Source organism: Mauremys reevesii, linkage group 4 (genome assembly GCF_016161935.1).
Source record: "Mauremys reevesii isolate NIE-2019 linkage group 4, ASM1616193v1, whole genome shotgun sequence".
Lineage (NCBI taxonomy): Eukaryota > Metazoa > Chordata > Testudines > Geoemydidae > Mauremys > Mauremys reevesii.
This window is the reverse complement of record NC_052626.1, coordinates 87,560,677-87,577,310: the sequence shown is the minus strand read 5'-3', so window position 1 is coordinate 87,577,310 and position 16,634 is coordinate 87,560,677. Positions and strand designations below refer to the sequence as shown.

Here is a 16,634-nt window from a genome sequence, read left to right as displayed (position 1 = left end):
TTTTTCCTCTGGGTTTGATGTAACTCTCATGGATTTTTCCAAAAGATGAAGCTTGAAGTGGGCATCTTTGGATTTCCAGGTCCGTGCTGAGAACAAATTGCACATGGAGCACTTGTTCAGAGTATGCAAGTCAGAGGCAGAACAGACAGCAGCTCTGGACGTTGGTGATCAGGATTAGGTAATTGCAAAATGGACAAGACTTAAAGCCCCAAGGCTTTGATTTCACCATTATGTGAGGACAAGGAACCAGGGTAGTAAGAAAACAAAAGGAGAGTTTTGTTTATTTGTTTTCATCATTTAAATGGAAAGGGATAAAGAAACTAATAAGAGGAATTAATTTTGATCAAAGGGTTTCTGTCTTGTTGCCATGGCGGGAGCATGAGGATGTGCATTTCACAAGCAAGGCCCAACAGACATTGCTAATCATGAGACACATCCACACCTACTTGGGATCCACTCTAACAAATACTCAAAGAAGAATTTGCATTTCCCACCCCCAGATTCACCTTTTCTTCTTCTTTTAGAACTAGCAGCTGGGCCCTGTAGCTTAAATTAACCTCAGCGGAATCAATTATCCAGATACTAATTCCCTGCTGGTTCTACTCCCTATTCTGGAGAGCTGATACAGAAAGTGCACTCTATGCACAGCTAAGAGATTCTTAAGAACTATATAGGTAGCACATACCATTGCAAGCATTCATCAAATCCACTTTCTCTGTGTTTTGCCAATTATGGTGACAAAGTATTTTTTTACTCTTTTTCATTCCTGTTAGGGCAGCAGGGCCAACGCAGCTATGGGAGATGGAGATGGATTCCATTCTGGCTTGTGCATCATCAGTAGAATTGTTAACTTGGTTTCAACTGCAGAATTTTTATGTTGGGGCTGCATAAGCCACAAAGAAAACAACTTGAGATTCAGTTGAGTTTGTAATGGTTGCAGTTAGAAAAAAAACATCTTTTTACCTGTTAACTGAGTAGACTTGAAAGGTGGTAAATATAGAATCCTATTGTGATTTTCATAGTCACTCTTTTGAGTAGCACTGCACTCTACCTATGTAATTATTATTATTATTTTATGTTAGCAGGCTTTTATCCCTGTTTTGACTTCAGCCTCCCAGTATACAGTAAAGATAGCTATCAAACAGAACAGGCTAAGAAAAGAAAACTTCTGAATGGCAGTTCTTTACAAAACAGACTGATTTATAATAAGCAAGTTAGTGATCAGGGCAGAATAATATTTCAAAAACTGGACTGTATTACAAAGCATATCTTCAAACATCCATTTCTGTTGGATTATTGCTGAGAGGTACTAATTGGTCTATTTCAGAAACTAGACTAATTTACAAACATTCATAAAATAGTGAAAAAAGTTGCATGCTTTAGAAACTTGATACATTATCATGCTTCTGGACTAAAAACAATATGAAGACAATAGCAAATGAAGGACATTGTTAACATAGCTTAGTAATGTTTACAATGGTTTTTCTTCTGTTTTATCTGACTCTTCATGCTTCTTCTCATTTGTCTCTGCTGATTTTTTAGCTTCAGGTTTAATCCATGGAGGGCTGTGTAACTTCTTTTAACCAACACAAAGGGGAAAACAGAATCAGTGTAAGTATTATAATATTATGGAATGTTACACGGATGAATAGTGGGATGCTAAATAAAAAAGGTCATCTTCTCATCAAAAAACAGATCAATCCTGATTTAAATCAAGAGTTACTGAACTGAAGTCAGAGAATTTACACTTGCGTAAGTGAGAGGAGAATCAAGCCAACATCTGCGGTCATCATATTACATTGTAATACAAGGAATCAACACTGAATGCTTAAAGTGCCATAGGAATAATGTGCACACAGCTGTATTTATTTTTGTTAGTCTTTGTACTGCTTTCAAAATAACTATAGTATGTCTGCTGAGTGCATAAATACATTATCTGTATATGTATATACATATGTATAATGTGTGACTCTCTCTATATATAGAATTAATCTACATTCCATGAAACCTATAGCATCTTTCTCAAAATACCAAAATGTTAATTATAGAAACAATTGTATGAAATCAATTGCTCACCTTTTATAGATTTATTATTTGAGGATACTGCTAGGAAGATTTAAAACAATAGAATATTCTTCAACTGCTTTCTCATTGCCTGGTTCAGAATTCTAGTCTCTGCCGGAAGAGGTCCTAGCCATTTTGCTGACTAGGGTGGAAAAAAAATTGGTGCTCCCCCCACCCCCTAAGTGGCAGAGGGGGGAAAAAACAGCTGGTCAATCAGTGGTACAAAAATGGCTGGAGAATTAGAATGGAGCAAAACAGCTGAGCTGCCCAGAGGTACAGCACTTCCCATTTCTCCTACAGAATATCTATGTAACTATATTTTTATTGGACCTACAGATGAAGGGGTCCTATGATACAATCTTCTGAAGTTTTTCTTTGTGTAACATGCTTAATTAAGCACAGTTTCACTAAATCATAGTAATACCCAGGGTTTGGAAATTGTTCTTCCCCCTCCCCCCAAAAAAGGAACCCTGAGTTTATAAGAATGGCCTAGCTGATTACTCCCCCCAAAAAAGGAACCCTGAGTTTATAAGAATGGCCTAGCTGATTATTCTGAGTTTATAAGAATGGCCTAGCAGTCAAGTTCTTTAAGTATTGAAATAGTTCCTAACAGAAGGCCATCTCATACCACCAACTTCAATCAAGTGGAGCAGAAGTCTTCACTGTGATTAATGAGGAGCTACCTAGAAATCACTGACTTAGAATAAGCAGATACAGTTCAAGGAATTTTGCATTTGATAAAGACACTTTTATAAAAGGGCTCAATTACACGAAGACAGAAGTACCTGAAAGCCAGGATCTGTTTCTGCCACCTTGAGGTGAGGAGATGTTGAATTATTGTGCTTCCCCAAACAAGTCTTGCCAACCTGCAAATACAATCATTGAAACCATATCACTGTTACAAAATTTTGGGGGAAAAAAATCAGTGATTTTCTTCTTTCCTTCAGTAGATGGGATTGACACTTATATAACCTTTTTTATGTTCAAAGCTCTTTACTAATATTATCGAGTTTATCCTGACAACAGCCCCGTGGGGCAGGTAGGTAAGTAATTAGAATTCCCATATTACAGATGAGGAAATTGTGGCAGAGAATTTAAGTAGCTTGATCAATGCCACAGAGGGAGTTGGAGTAAAAACTGGAATTAAGATTCAGGACTTCTCCATTTCCATTCCTTTACCTAAATAACTGGGCCATCCCTGTGTCAGTAGTAGGGCAATGGAATCGATCAACAGATTGAGTGGGAGGAGGGCATCTGTCTCTCTAAGTACAGAAAGTGCATTACATCCAGCTCTTTAGATGAACACGAGGTGAGAGGGACAAATCAGCAAAGTTTATGGAAAGGAAAGCTGTGCCTTTGTTGTCTATTAAAATCCTTTGAGCATGTCAATAGAATAGCAAATAAAACAGCATTGGTTGATATCATTTATTTGAAGTTCTTAAATACTTTCTTACTAAAAGGAAACAACAGACTGAAAGGTAAAGTTCTGTTATAGATCAGGGACTCTCTCATAGACAGAAAACAGAATAGAAATATTCAATTTTCTACGTCAAAAGTCTAACCTATAGTCTAGCCTATTAACTTAAGCCTATTAGGGCTGGCATTTATTACATTTATTCATGAGATAGAAAGGAAGTGAACAGTGGTGTATAACACTGGTCTACAATTTTTGAGAAGTCGTCTGCTTCAGAGATAAAATGTGCTATTTATTATGTTTTTGATGTGCTGAATTCAAATATGACAATTAAAACAACTGATTGGCTACTGTTTCTAAGTTATGTAAGTTTTTACATTTTATGTCTATGTATATTGTGTAGATAGTAGAGTTTTAATCATAAATTGTAAACCTAGGTCTTTTCATGTGTTTATGGTTGCTTTACATGATAATATTTCACCTGTCCTGTTTATGTAACACTTTAAAAATCAGCAAAAGGGTTATATAACTAAAATGTATTATGAAACAAAAGGCAAAAAACTATTATGTGCATAGTTTAGTCCTATTCAGTGTCTACTCGGCGCTTCTTGGCTTGTCTCTTGTATTCATTAAATGGAGCATCTCTTGCCACTGTCCAGCAATAGTCTGCAAGCATTGATGGGCTCCATTTGCCCTGATAGCGTTTCTCCATTGTTGCAATGTCCTGGTGAAATCACTCGCCGTGCTTGTCGCTCACTGCTCCGCAGTTCGGTGGAAAAAAATCTAGATGAGAGTGCAAAAAATGTATCTTTAGTGACATGTTGCAACCAAGGCTTTTGTATGGCTTGAGGAGGTTTTCCACCAACAACCTGTAGTTGTCTGCCTTGTTGTTTCTGAGAAAATTTATTGCCACTAACTGGAAGGCTTTCCATGTCGTCTTTTCCTTGCCACGCAGTGCATGGTCAAATGCATCATCTCGAAGAAGTTCACGAATCTGAGGACCAACAAAGACACCTTCCTTTATCTTAGCTTCACTTAACCTTGGAAATTTTCCATGGAGGTACTTGAAAGCTGCTTGTGTTTTGTCAAGGGCCTTGACAAAGTTCTTCATCAGACCCAGTTTGATGTGTAAGGGTGGTAACAAAATCTTCCTTGATTCAACAAGTGGTGGATGCTGAACACTTTTCCTCCCAGGCTGCAATGACTGTCGGAGTGGCCAATCTTTCTTGACGTAGTGGGAATCTCTTGCACGACTATCCCAGTCGCAGAGAAAACAGCAGTACTTTGTGTATCCAGTCTGCAGACCAAGCAAGAGAGCAACAACCTTCAAATCACCACAAAGCTGCCACTGATGTTGGTCATCGTTTATGCACCTCAAAAGTTGTTTCATGTTGTCATAGGTTTCCTTCATATGGACTTCCATGAAGAAGAATGGGACAAGATCCTTTTGACGGTCACGGAACATGGAAACCCTAACATCACCTGCCAGGAGATTCCACTGCTGTAGTCTGGAGCCCAACAGCTCTGCCTTACTCTTGGGTAGTTCCAAATCCCTGACAAGGTCATTCAGTTCACCTTGTGTTATGAGGTGTGGTTCAGAGGAGGAGGATGGGAGAAAATGTGGGTCCTGTGACATTGATGGTTCAGGACCAGAAGTTTTATCCTCTTCCTCTTCCTCGTCTGACTCAAGTGAGAATGATTCTGGTGCATCAGGAACCGGCAGTCCTTCTCCGTGGGGTACTGGGTGTATAGCTGATGGAATGTTTGGATAATGCACAGTCCACTTTTTCTTCTTTGACACACCTTTCCCAACTGGAGGCACCATGCAGAAGTAACAATTGCTGGTCTGATCTGTTGGCTTTCTCCAAATCATTGGCACTGCAAAAGGCATAGATTTCCTTTTCCTGTTCAACCACTGGCAAAGATTTGTTGCACAAGTGTTGCAGCATATGTGTGGGGCCCACCTCTTGTCCTGATCTCCAATTTTGCAGCCAAAATAAAGGTGATAGGCTTTCTTAACCATAGTGGTTATACTGCGCTTTTGTGATGCAAAAGTCACTTCACCACAAACATAGCAGAAGTTATCTGCCCTGTTCACACAAGTACGAGGCATCTCTGCTCACTTTGGCTAAACAGAAATGTGTCCCTTTGCAAAATCAAACACTGACAAATAAGAGAGCACGCCATTGTATGATTTCTAGAGCTGATATAGGGCAATTTGTTCAGCAGAGTGATGTAAGCTTCATTATGATTGCATCATCCATGACTTCTAGGAATAACATGATGCAATTCATATCATGTATGACGCAATACCAGCTTCAGATTGCATCATTCATTGTTTTTCCTAAAAAGCAAGTACTGTCCAAACCCAGTCATAGATTTATTCATAGATCCAGTCAAAGATGTAGTTTAGTCATTTCTGGTTTAAATTGAGATCCCTTCCCTTTATAACTCACTTATCCTCCACTATTCCCAAGTCAAGGGTCGTATATACTGACCCAATAGCAAAACTTGAAAACTAGAGCCAATCAACAATTTTAAGCATCATTTTCGTTCTCAGTGACCCAGAATTAGTAAAGTTTGACTACATTTATTTCAGAAGCATTTTGGCTGTAGAGCAGTGTAATTGTTCAGGTTAGTTCAGGTTCGTCACCTTGAGAAATTTAAGAAAGACCTAACAAAGCTAGGTGACTGGGAAGCATGATGAGAAATGAAATTTACTAAAGGGGCATAAAAACAAAAAAAAACCCTTACCAACTAAATATTAGGTTGTGTAAAGAAAATAGTAGAAAATAACACTAAATAATTATTAGACCATTTTATAAATTGATGGTGTACTGTCACCTACAAGGCTGAAATATTCTGGTCATTTTGTCTCAGAAAAGATACAAGAGAAATAGAAAGGATCCAGAGATGGGTGACAAAAGTTGGTAGAGACATGGAAAAGCTTTTAAATTGGGAAAGATTAATTGAAAAGAAAGGAATGGTTTAGAGCAAAGACAAGTAATGGGGGCATGGTTAGGATTAATAATTGTTTTTTATAGGAGACCAATCCTTCGTGCTTGATCTCACAAGCCAGCCATTAACTGATGTGGTTCTGGGGATAGGAAGAAATTTCCCCTATGGGCATGATATTCCATATTTGTCCACTAGCAGGTTTCTTGCTCCTTTCTCTTTAGCATCTGGTACTGGTCACTACTGGAGACAGGATACTGGACTGGGTGGATGACTATTCTGAACCAGTAGAGCAATTCCTACATTCCTTTAGTGTTTAACCACACTAAATATTGACATTCTGTCACAATGAAGACTTCCATATTACTAACCAACAAATAACTATCAATTCAACCAGCAAAGATGAACTACTGCCTGCATTTTAAACAAGAAATACTGATAAGAGCACATCATACCTTTGCACTGTATACTCTGACTGGTTACCAATTTGAAATCAGTCCAGTTCTTAATAGTTAAGGCCCTTGGCAGGCCAAGTCCTGGCTATTTTAGAGACTGCATCCCCATTCATGACTTGAAAAACAGGCAAACACTTCTAGGACATTGTAGCAAATGAAACCTAAGACAAAGTCTGTGAGACTCAGAGATAAAATATTTTGGTCAAAGGAGCTTGTTTCTGAAATGAGTTACCAATAGCAGTTTGAACAAGACCTACTTTGGTCACTTTTAGAATATGCTGCAAGATCCACCCCACCCATTTCCTAAAGCTCTTCCACTAAAAAAAACAAACACAACAGGAACAAAGGAAACCAACAAAGCCAACCAACCAGAGTTTTCTAATGTCTAAGAACAAACAGCTGAATCTTTTATGGATGCCATTGAGAGAGTCCATCATGCAGATCAAAATTGACTTGTTTCAGTGCGTACACATTATGGCAATAGGTTCTATAGCAAAGCCTGAGAGAAATTACAAAAGAGTAGAAAAGCTACCTACTGTAATATGGGAAGGTTAGAAACTAGATTAAGCATTTTAATAACAATAAAGGGGTTGGGGGGCCTGGTAAATGGCTAGGTTCTTTACAGACACATTCAGTGTGGTAGTCCTCTGATTTTTTGATCCTAAATACCATGGGCATGAGCATTCTAGAAAATGCATAGACTGACAAAGGGCCAAACTTTCACTGCCAGTCCAGCAGATTTAGCCCAGTCCAGCAGGTGTAGACACACTCCAGAGCTCCATGGCCCAACTGGCTCTGTCCCTGCAGAGCACTACTGGAGACCAGTGAGAAGAAGCATGCAAGTAGTCACTGAGGAGCTTTCCAGTCCTGTCTCCCAGAAGCAGACTCCAAGATTCCACCCTCCTCAGTCCACCTACAGGCCTCATCCAAAGCCCACTGAAACAGAATGACTCCCACTGATTTCAGTAGGCTTGGGATCAGTCCTATCGTAGTAGAGGCATCATGATTGACATCAGGGGAAGCAGTGCCTCCTGTGATATCCCTGTTTCTCCCCACCAAGAGATAGCCAATACATTGAAGGGGATCCTCTAGACACTTTCCCCTCAAAAAGCACCATAGCCTGACAGCTCTAAACAGCTTTGTTAGCTAGCAATGAGGTCTACAGGTGTAACTGGTACAAGTGGTACAATTTGATAAGCCAATCACTTTGTTTAGTTATAATCGAATCTTCAGCTGCCTCATGAGCACTAGTTTTGAAGACAGTAAACTATCTGGAGGGCTACATTCTCAGCCGGTGTAAATCAGCATACTGTAGCGATGCCAATTTATTCCAGATGATGATTTCCCTTTCAAGCTCGGAAAAGGGAGTAACCTGCTGTTTTGCTCTAGAAGAGCTGAAATAGATAGTAGAAACTCTTTATGATTTCATATCAGAATACTTGTTAAATGGCCCGTAACTCTAAAATGAATTTTATTCAAATTTTGGGTAAGATTTTCTTTTTTGCTTTCAAGTAAATATGGCAACTTTCAAGACAAACAAATGTTCTTAGGTATCAGAAGGGTAAAAATAGGGCTTAAAATGAAACCTTACCTAAGGTGTCATGAATGCTTTTTCTACATAGTGCCAAAGCCCAATAAAACATTGTGTCTAGTATAATGTGTTTGTATAACTCTGTTAATATAGGATAGATGCACTGGAGACATGAATAACTTACACCACCATATTACTATAAAATACCATGAGTCATGGCATAGCTGCCATTATTTTCACTGGAGTTGCAAAGCAATTTACTGTGTTTTTATTGCAATGCACCACACCATATATCATGGTAACTTAGTGAATGAATAAAGCAAGCCTCTGACATTTTATAGGTGGCTTTTTTTAATTACCTGCTGTATGATCTACCAAATTTATTTAATAAATGCTAAACACATTTTTTTAACTTACAAAGACTGAACATGAGATTATGGGCTTTAGAATATTTTACTGGATATTATATAAAACTGCTGAAAAATAAATGCATATCAGAAATTTCTTCTCAGGAACCTTAACAATAAAGAGATAAATTTATATATATATATATATATATATAAATATATATAAATATATATATATAAACATAAACATATTAACTCACAAAGACTTTGATACAAATAGCTTTGAGAAACTAAGAAGGTGGGGCAAGGATAAAGAATGTAGAGATCTACTCCTCTATGGATGCATGGCTAAAACAAACTGGGTGAAGCAGTAATCTGTCTTTGTGACTGCACATGAAAGGACAGGGATGTGTGCTAGGAGACTTCCTTCCCCCCAACACCCACCCTTCTCTATTAAGACAATAGAATGGTGGCCCAAAATATTAGTCTTTGTGAGCAAAGACTCATCAGTCCTTTCTCTGCCAACGAGTAAATCATCCAGAAAGAGGTGGGCAGGAGGTAAAGTCATATTCCCTTGCACATGTGCAAGCACATGTCCCGTATCCCATCCTGCCATCCCCTTCTTCCCCATAAAGAAACAATCTTCACCTCATAATTTGCACACGGAACCACCATTGCCCATGAACAGATGAATGAAAACAGAGGTTGCAAGAATGTTAGCAGAAATGCAAATATAAACTGATGAAAACACAGCCAAATGTAAGGGGTAGAAGTGGGATGCGTTCAAGGCAGTGAGAACTAAAAAGTTATAACCCACAATCTCTCAGTTAATCCAGTGCAACACCACTGTTTTCAGTGTAGCAGTCTAAAGCTATGTCTACATTAAGAGCTAAGGGTGTGATTCCCTTGCTTCTGTAAACATACTGACGATAGCTCAATGAAAGCTCAGTGAGAGCTAGCACACATATGTGTACATGAGCAGGGGAATCACACTCCCAATTTGCAGTGCAGACATAGCCTAACTGAGCCTATCCTGAGGGCATATTTTGAGCTAAAATTGTGCCAAAAGAACTACATTAGTTTTTCAGTTCTAATCCAATGCACAGAGTATCCATTTGACAAATAAATCTTAACAGGAATCTCTCTCTTGCTCTTTTGCAAATCTGGGAAGGCTTAGCAGTGGAATTGAATGAAACCATTCCAGGATGGATGGAGGTGTTTCATGTTCATGTTCCCCAAGTCTACTGGGGTCAATGCTCAATTTCAAATTTAAGCTGGTATCAGGGAAATGAGATGGTGCAGGAGCTGTTTTGCCAGCTCTACACCATTGCAGGATCCATATATACTAGTGTATATATATATACTAGTGTAGTCCTCCCTACACAGGATCTGGGCCTATATCTCAGTCTTACTACACCTGGTGATGATTTTGAGCTTGATAAATATATTTAAAACATCCATTTACTTCCAGGAAGGACTTTCTGGGATTCATAGCATACATTTGTCCTCTCCCTCAACCCAATCAGAGAAGTTCAGCAAGGTTATTCGGCTTATATCTGCAAAGAAAAGAAACTCTGCAACACCAAGGGGATACTTCTCTCCCCTTAGTTAATATCCATTTGAGAGCCCAACAAGCTCAGCTAATGTTTTAAGGGCCTATGTAAAAAAACAACAACAACAACAAAAACCACAACAACCACACAGAGCTATATTATTCATATTTTTCTTATTGTTTGTGACAGATGAATAAAGACTGTGGATGTAAGAGCAGCATAGATGAAAGAGATGGATGATATTGTACACTTGGGAAACTATATTAGTAAGCAAGGAAGATATGATTCAGCAGAGATGCATTGGTCTAGTTACAAATATTTGAGGAACCATGGAGGCTTTTCTATGAAAGAGAGAAATTTTGGGATTTTAAGAGACTCTTCAAGCAAGGCTACTTAGTGTGGCTAAAAATTGTGCCTGCCCATGTATAGAGGTGGGTGGGGAAGGGTCAGGAAAAATCTAGAATAGGTGTGGCCTTGACAGAGTCTCCCCCGTCCCGTCATTGTCCAGTTATTAACAAAATAGTTAGCTCTCACTACACTCCTTTGAGTTGGGTAGATTAGTATCACTAACCACACATTGGAGCATAGGGAACGGAGATAGAAAGAGGCAGAGTCTGGATTAGAACTCAAGCCCCTCCTATCTTTTGCTCATTCCTCTAATCTACACAGCCTTTTGGTTGTGCAGGTGCAATTTTGTTACTCCTCCTCAAACTTAAACAGTAATTGAAGACACAGTCAGAGGTGATATCTCTCTCTCTTTCCTGCACATATCCTTCCCCTATTTGATAGGTGTTGAGCTACTCAACCTACAGATATTTTACTAATGAGTGAATTTTACAGGTTAACTGTGGGCAAATCCTGAACACCTTTACCCCACTGATAATCTGTCAAACTCAGAACCAGACTAACATGGCTACTCCTCTGATACTTGTCAAACTCTTGTTGACTTTAAAGTTTTTCTACTATAGAAAGTTTTCTGATCCAGAACCTAATGGTTACAGATAATTTATTAACTGACTTACATATGTTGTCCATTGATTTGGAGGCATTATGAAGGCCCCAATCCTTCAGGCCCTGTATGTGCAGAGCTCTCATTGAAATCAATGCAAGCTGCATATGCAGAGAGCTGCACACTGTCTGATCCCAAGATGAAAACTTCATGGAAAAAAATATCAATCAAGTTCATTTATTTGCAGACCATGACTTATTTTTATAGGTTTATTTTTCTATACTTTCCTGTTTCAATTGTGTATTTTTCCACAACATCTCATTAAAATTTAGTCTTGACAGGAATTACAATTTTTATGACTGTGAGAGAATTTGGTTCTCTGCAAAAAAGAACGGGTTATTATTATTTTTTCCTTCTAAACAACAGAACAATGTTTCCATGGGCTGAATTTATTGGTGAGGGAGGGCTCATTTCACATTTTCCATGTGAAGATTAAGAAAAATATTAATGACCTCTTTATTTTTATTTGTAAAATAAAGTATCCCATGGTATACTTAAGCAATTCATTTTTATGCACTCTAAAGCACAAAGAATCTGGAATAGTAAATATTAAAGCAGATAGACAATCAAGGCATGGTATAAGACAAAGTATTTATCCATCTTGATCAACTTAGTATGCAGTTTGATCAACAAAGTATAAGTATGTGAGAATTCAATTGATGAACTATGCAGCTTGATCAGTAAAGTATGCAAAAATTTAACACCTATAGTATTCAGCTTACCCTGTGAATACAGCAGAGCTAGGGAGATGCACTGCTGGCTGTGTAAATTATGAAAGTGGATCAGCCCAGTATGCATCCTCATTAATTTTTTTAATAGAATAGTAACATTAGGCATGTCTCTTGACTATTAAACTATTCAATTTGATGCAAACTATGCAACAACATGACTATGAAGGTATTCAGTTAAATCAGTGAAGCAAGACTCTTAAAAGAAAACTACATACTGTGTAGATCAACTAATCATTCAACTTGCTTATTAAGGTGCATTTTTCACACGCTAGCTAGAGCAGAGCTCATGCATCTGTCTCTTCAGGCTGTGAGGCATGTTTCTAGCTGCAATGTAGACAAGCCCTTAGTGTTAAAGCTCCATAGAGTGTTAGTGAAGTTAAGCTGGTGTAAAACTGATATCTGTAAGTTCAGAGTCTGATCCGGAATCTCCTGGTTTCACATTGCAGAGATAAAATATGTTTGGGTGGGTTTACAATCCCTGGATTATTCTTGTGTTATTGGTTCAAATGATCTGAAACTTTCAAAGAGGAAGTAGATAAAATCTGCTACATTTCACCTGGTTTAATGCCAAAACTCTCTGAAAGGACAAATTTAAATGATTTCAAGTCAAAATTATAAAGGGCCCAAGTTTGCTCAAAAGTTTATTATCCCTTCCAAACTTTTCAATTATCTTGGTTTGGCATTTGAATTTGTATCAAACGCCAGACAATTAAGTTTTGTGTGTTTTCGTGTTGTTTGCAAATATTTCACATTGATCTAATGATTAAAATGATAAATTCTCCTCTCAGACTGGATTTACACCAGACCAAGTTAGAGAATTTAGACTATGACATGTTAGTTCTCAAACATTAAACACATATTGTCACGCTCCTTTCTCTCTAGTTCTAGGTTCTGAGATTTCTTCCCTTCTCTAGTTCTGATGCTGCACACTGAGAAGAATGTGCTTTTGTCTGTTTCCCTGATTTCTAAAGTAACTTGTCCCCTCAAAGATGCAAGGCCAAAGACTTAACTGAAGGCAGTGGAGTTGCATTTGCTTACATCCACGACTGAACTTGACTAGTTAACTGTTAGTCTTTTTTTCCTCATGATAATTCGCTAACCTACACAGATGGCTCATGTTTATACAAACTTTATTGTTGTATCTTGTTTTAAAATACACGGGAACTATCTGTTTTCCGGATCCTAACTCAATGTATTAAAATATGGCATAACTATGGTAAGGCGCAGAATAGATTTTTTCCTTTGAGAACTGTCCTGTATCATTAGCCAAATTACTTCCATGTTTAGTACAAGGACACACAAACATCTTCTCATCAACTATTATAATGATCTACTTAAATATCTGGTGAGCCTCCAAACAGCTTATTAAAGAAGATGTAGTGCTAAATATATATAATATATTTGAGTGTGCATTTCCATTGGTTCTTGATTAAGGTATCCCTGCAGTTTTTCACACTTTAGCACTCTTGTTTTAGGCATTCAGTGTACTGGCTTAACACTTAAAACCAAATTGTTTTAACCCTTCATGACCTTTATAGTCTTTTTTTTAGGCAGCATGGGACAATTGAAGTCAGATTCAGAATTGAGCCAGCCTGAAATGAAATTTGTGACAGTAACAATTTTACTTTTCTCTTGTTACTACACTTGCAAGGGAGGTGGAGGATAGTAGAGTGATCAAAGCTTTGCTGTTAAGAATGATGAAAAATTATGACGCTAAATGCCATGGTTGCTTAGAAACATGTGTATGTTTTGGTCCAGTGCTCAATGTCCTTTGCCACTTAATGATTAATGAATTTGTTGTATTTGTTTACTGCAGGAACATGAAGGCAGTAAATAAAATCTGTACTACTTTTGTTTTTCAGAAAAGGCTGAGCAAGGACAAACAAAGAGAGCTAAAAATCCAGCACAAGATGATGAACCTAAGCTGTTTAAATAAAGCAACATTTGATGGTATTTCTGACTCTCTGCAATAGGTGATTCTAAATGTTGTGTCATATGCATAAGGATTCTCTGGACTGAAGAAGGTAGTGAATGACCTTTGGATGGTGCCTTTTCTTTTTTGGGGCAAGAGGGGTGTGAACGTTACAAATTGATAATATTCTTCATAATATTGTAACAGAAGGAGTCTAGTTTCTGCTTGAGACATTGTTCAGTCCAGGATTCTACACTAGAAGGATTCTACAGCTATGCACTGTAAATAAAAATACATGAGGTGAAATCCTGATTCCCTTGAAGCCAACAGAAAAATATCCCATTGACTTCAACTGAGCCAGGATTTCAGGAGATTATCAGATCTCCTAGCAGTTTGACCACTGGGAAAACATCCTCTTGAATTTAATTGATAAGATTCTTCTTATTAAAGTGTTTTATAAATGCCAGGGATGAGTAAAAAAAAATTGGTATTGGAGGCAAACAGAGGTCCTGACTCAGGCAAAATGTCACTGATTTAAATAAACCAAGACATTAATATTGCAAGATGAGCTAACTACTTGTAGCCATTGAATGTCCCATGGTGTGGGGCGATATGGGGGGAGGGGTAGCTCTTTTTTCCCAACCTGTCCAATTTCCAAATGAATTAATTTCATTCTGCTTATCTAGATCCAACCTATATATAAAATCGTATGTATATTCACTTTAGAAATTACATACATTAATATGAACACATAAGCCATAAACAAAAACTGCAGCAGGAGTAGCAAATTAAAAATAATCAAAGTATTTGGCCATAAGGAGTGCAGGGGGAAAAATCTGATATATTTGACAAGCCCTTTATCATCTTTCTCTTTTCTTTAGAAGTCTAAAATACCATATGTTCTTCTACGGTAGTCAGTCATTAGAAGAGTAATCCTTCTACAAAATTATCTGATAAACAAGATCCAGTTTAACAATTAAGAGATTTTTCCACCACTGTGAGAAAAGAGTTGCTGAAGGTTTCTTAGCAACATCTTGATTCTGACCATATTCATTAAGTCCTGGTTTTTAACTCAGTTTCAACCCTTATATTATTTTTAAAAAATAAATGGCAGATCATAACTTGACATGCATTTTTAACCACCTTCATTGTACTTTGGCCACTGGACCATAATAGTTTAAAAAGTCTGACCATCTTCAAACATTTCCTATTTAAAAAATGACACAGCTAAAAAGTGCAGACAAGAGCATTGTCCTATTGACAAGAGGAAATACCCAACTTTCCAACAGGTACAGTACTTGCTTCTAGTTCTGAAAAGTCCTGAGATATCACTCCTTAAAATAACATTTCGGAAACATTTTTTTAAAGAAGAGGAGGGATTTCAAGTCTTTTTTCAGGTTTCTAAAAATATCAAATTATAGTTTCTCTCCCTCCTGTGAAGCTGGACTCAAGACAATTGAGGGACTGCCTTCCTTGGAGGAGAGTACCTTGATGCAGTAGGTCAGCTTGTTTGGCCCTATGACCTTGAGAGCTATGTTGGCAAGAGTTTTAATGCCTGCTAGGGCCACCCAAACTGGACAGACCAAAGGGTGGGATATACTGGCCCTCCAGATTGGGAGGAAATACAAATAAGGCAAAGGGGAGAAACCTCTAATAAATACGCATTAGGCATAGTGGTGTCAGCATAACACATTATAAAGTTGTATCCCAGTCCGATGTGCTTTGGAAGGGAGATGCCAGGATGATGTCCACTGGTGATGGTTATGATGGTGAGGTGGAAGAAGATAACTAACACTTCAGGTTGTTTTTCAAGGGATGGTGTAAGCACAAGGATGCTCAACTCATTCTGCCTTGCTGGGTTGGAGTGTTTGTGAAGTTCCTACCTGTATTAATAAAACTATTATAAGTTTAGTGTGATTTCCTCTGGAGCCTTTTTTTTAAAAAATGGTGTCACATTAGCTATCCTCCAATCATCTGCTACAGAAGCTGATTTAAATGATAGATTACTTATGACAGTTAATAGTTGTGCAATTTCATATTTAAGTTATTTCAGAATTCTTGGGTGAATATCATCTGGTCCTGGTGACTTCTTATTATTTAATTTATTAATTTATTCTAAACCTCCTCTTTGACACTTCAAATTGGGAGAGTTCCTCAGATTTGTTACCTAAAAAGAGTGGCTCACATGTGGAAACCTCTGTCACATCCTCTACAGTGAATACTGATGGAAAGAATTAATTTAGCTTCTTCGCACTAGCCTTATCTTCCTTGAGTGCTCTGTTACACCTGGATTTTCCAGTGGCCCCACTGTTTGACAGGCTACCTGCTTCTGATGTACTTTTAAAAAAATGCTGTTAGTTTTTGTGTCTTTGGCTAGTTGCTCTTCCAGTTCTTTTTTGGCTTGCCTAATTATACTATAATAGTTTACATGGTGTCTCATGGTCTCCCCTTTTGTTAAGCCAACATGGGGCATCATGGGAGATGTAGTGCAGCTAGGGAAAGCAGTCGACAGAGAAGAGTTGGGGCATGTGGCACCAAAACTATATTTCCCATAAGGCACCATGACAGAATATCTGAATCACACTTTTTCAGCTTTTTGGCTGAAAACCAGAAGTGCTTCTGTTGTCAGGTTTGTTTTTTTTTATAAAAAGACAAAATTGTCT

The 16,634-nt window shown here is 37.9% G+C and overlaps 1 protein-coding gene across 3 annotated transcripts in view; it reads right to left on the bottom strand.

Annotated features, from left to right (window-relative positions):
• Positions 1 to 1,230: 1,230 nt before the first annotated feature.
• LUZP2 (leucine zipper protein 2) overlaps positions 1,231 to 16,634 on the bottom strand; it is a 341,523-nt gene continuing 326,119 nt past the window's right edge. For all 3 annotated transcript variants that reach the window (XM_039533561.1, XM_039533560.1, XM_039533562.1), the window contains 2 exons: positions 2,850 to 2,930; positions 1,231 to 1,576 (listed from right to left, as the gene is read on the bottom strand). In XM_039533561.1, coding sequence (XP_039389495.1) covers positions 1,472 to 1,576; positions 2,850 to 2,930 — 186 coding nt within the window. In that variant the 3' untranslated portion in view covers positions 1,231 to 1,471. The remainder of the gene's footprint in view (positions 1,577 to 2,849; positions 2,931 to 16,634) is intronic.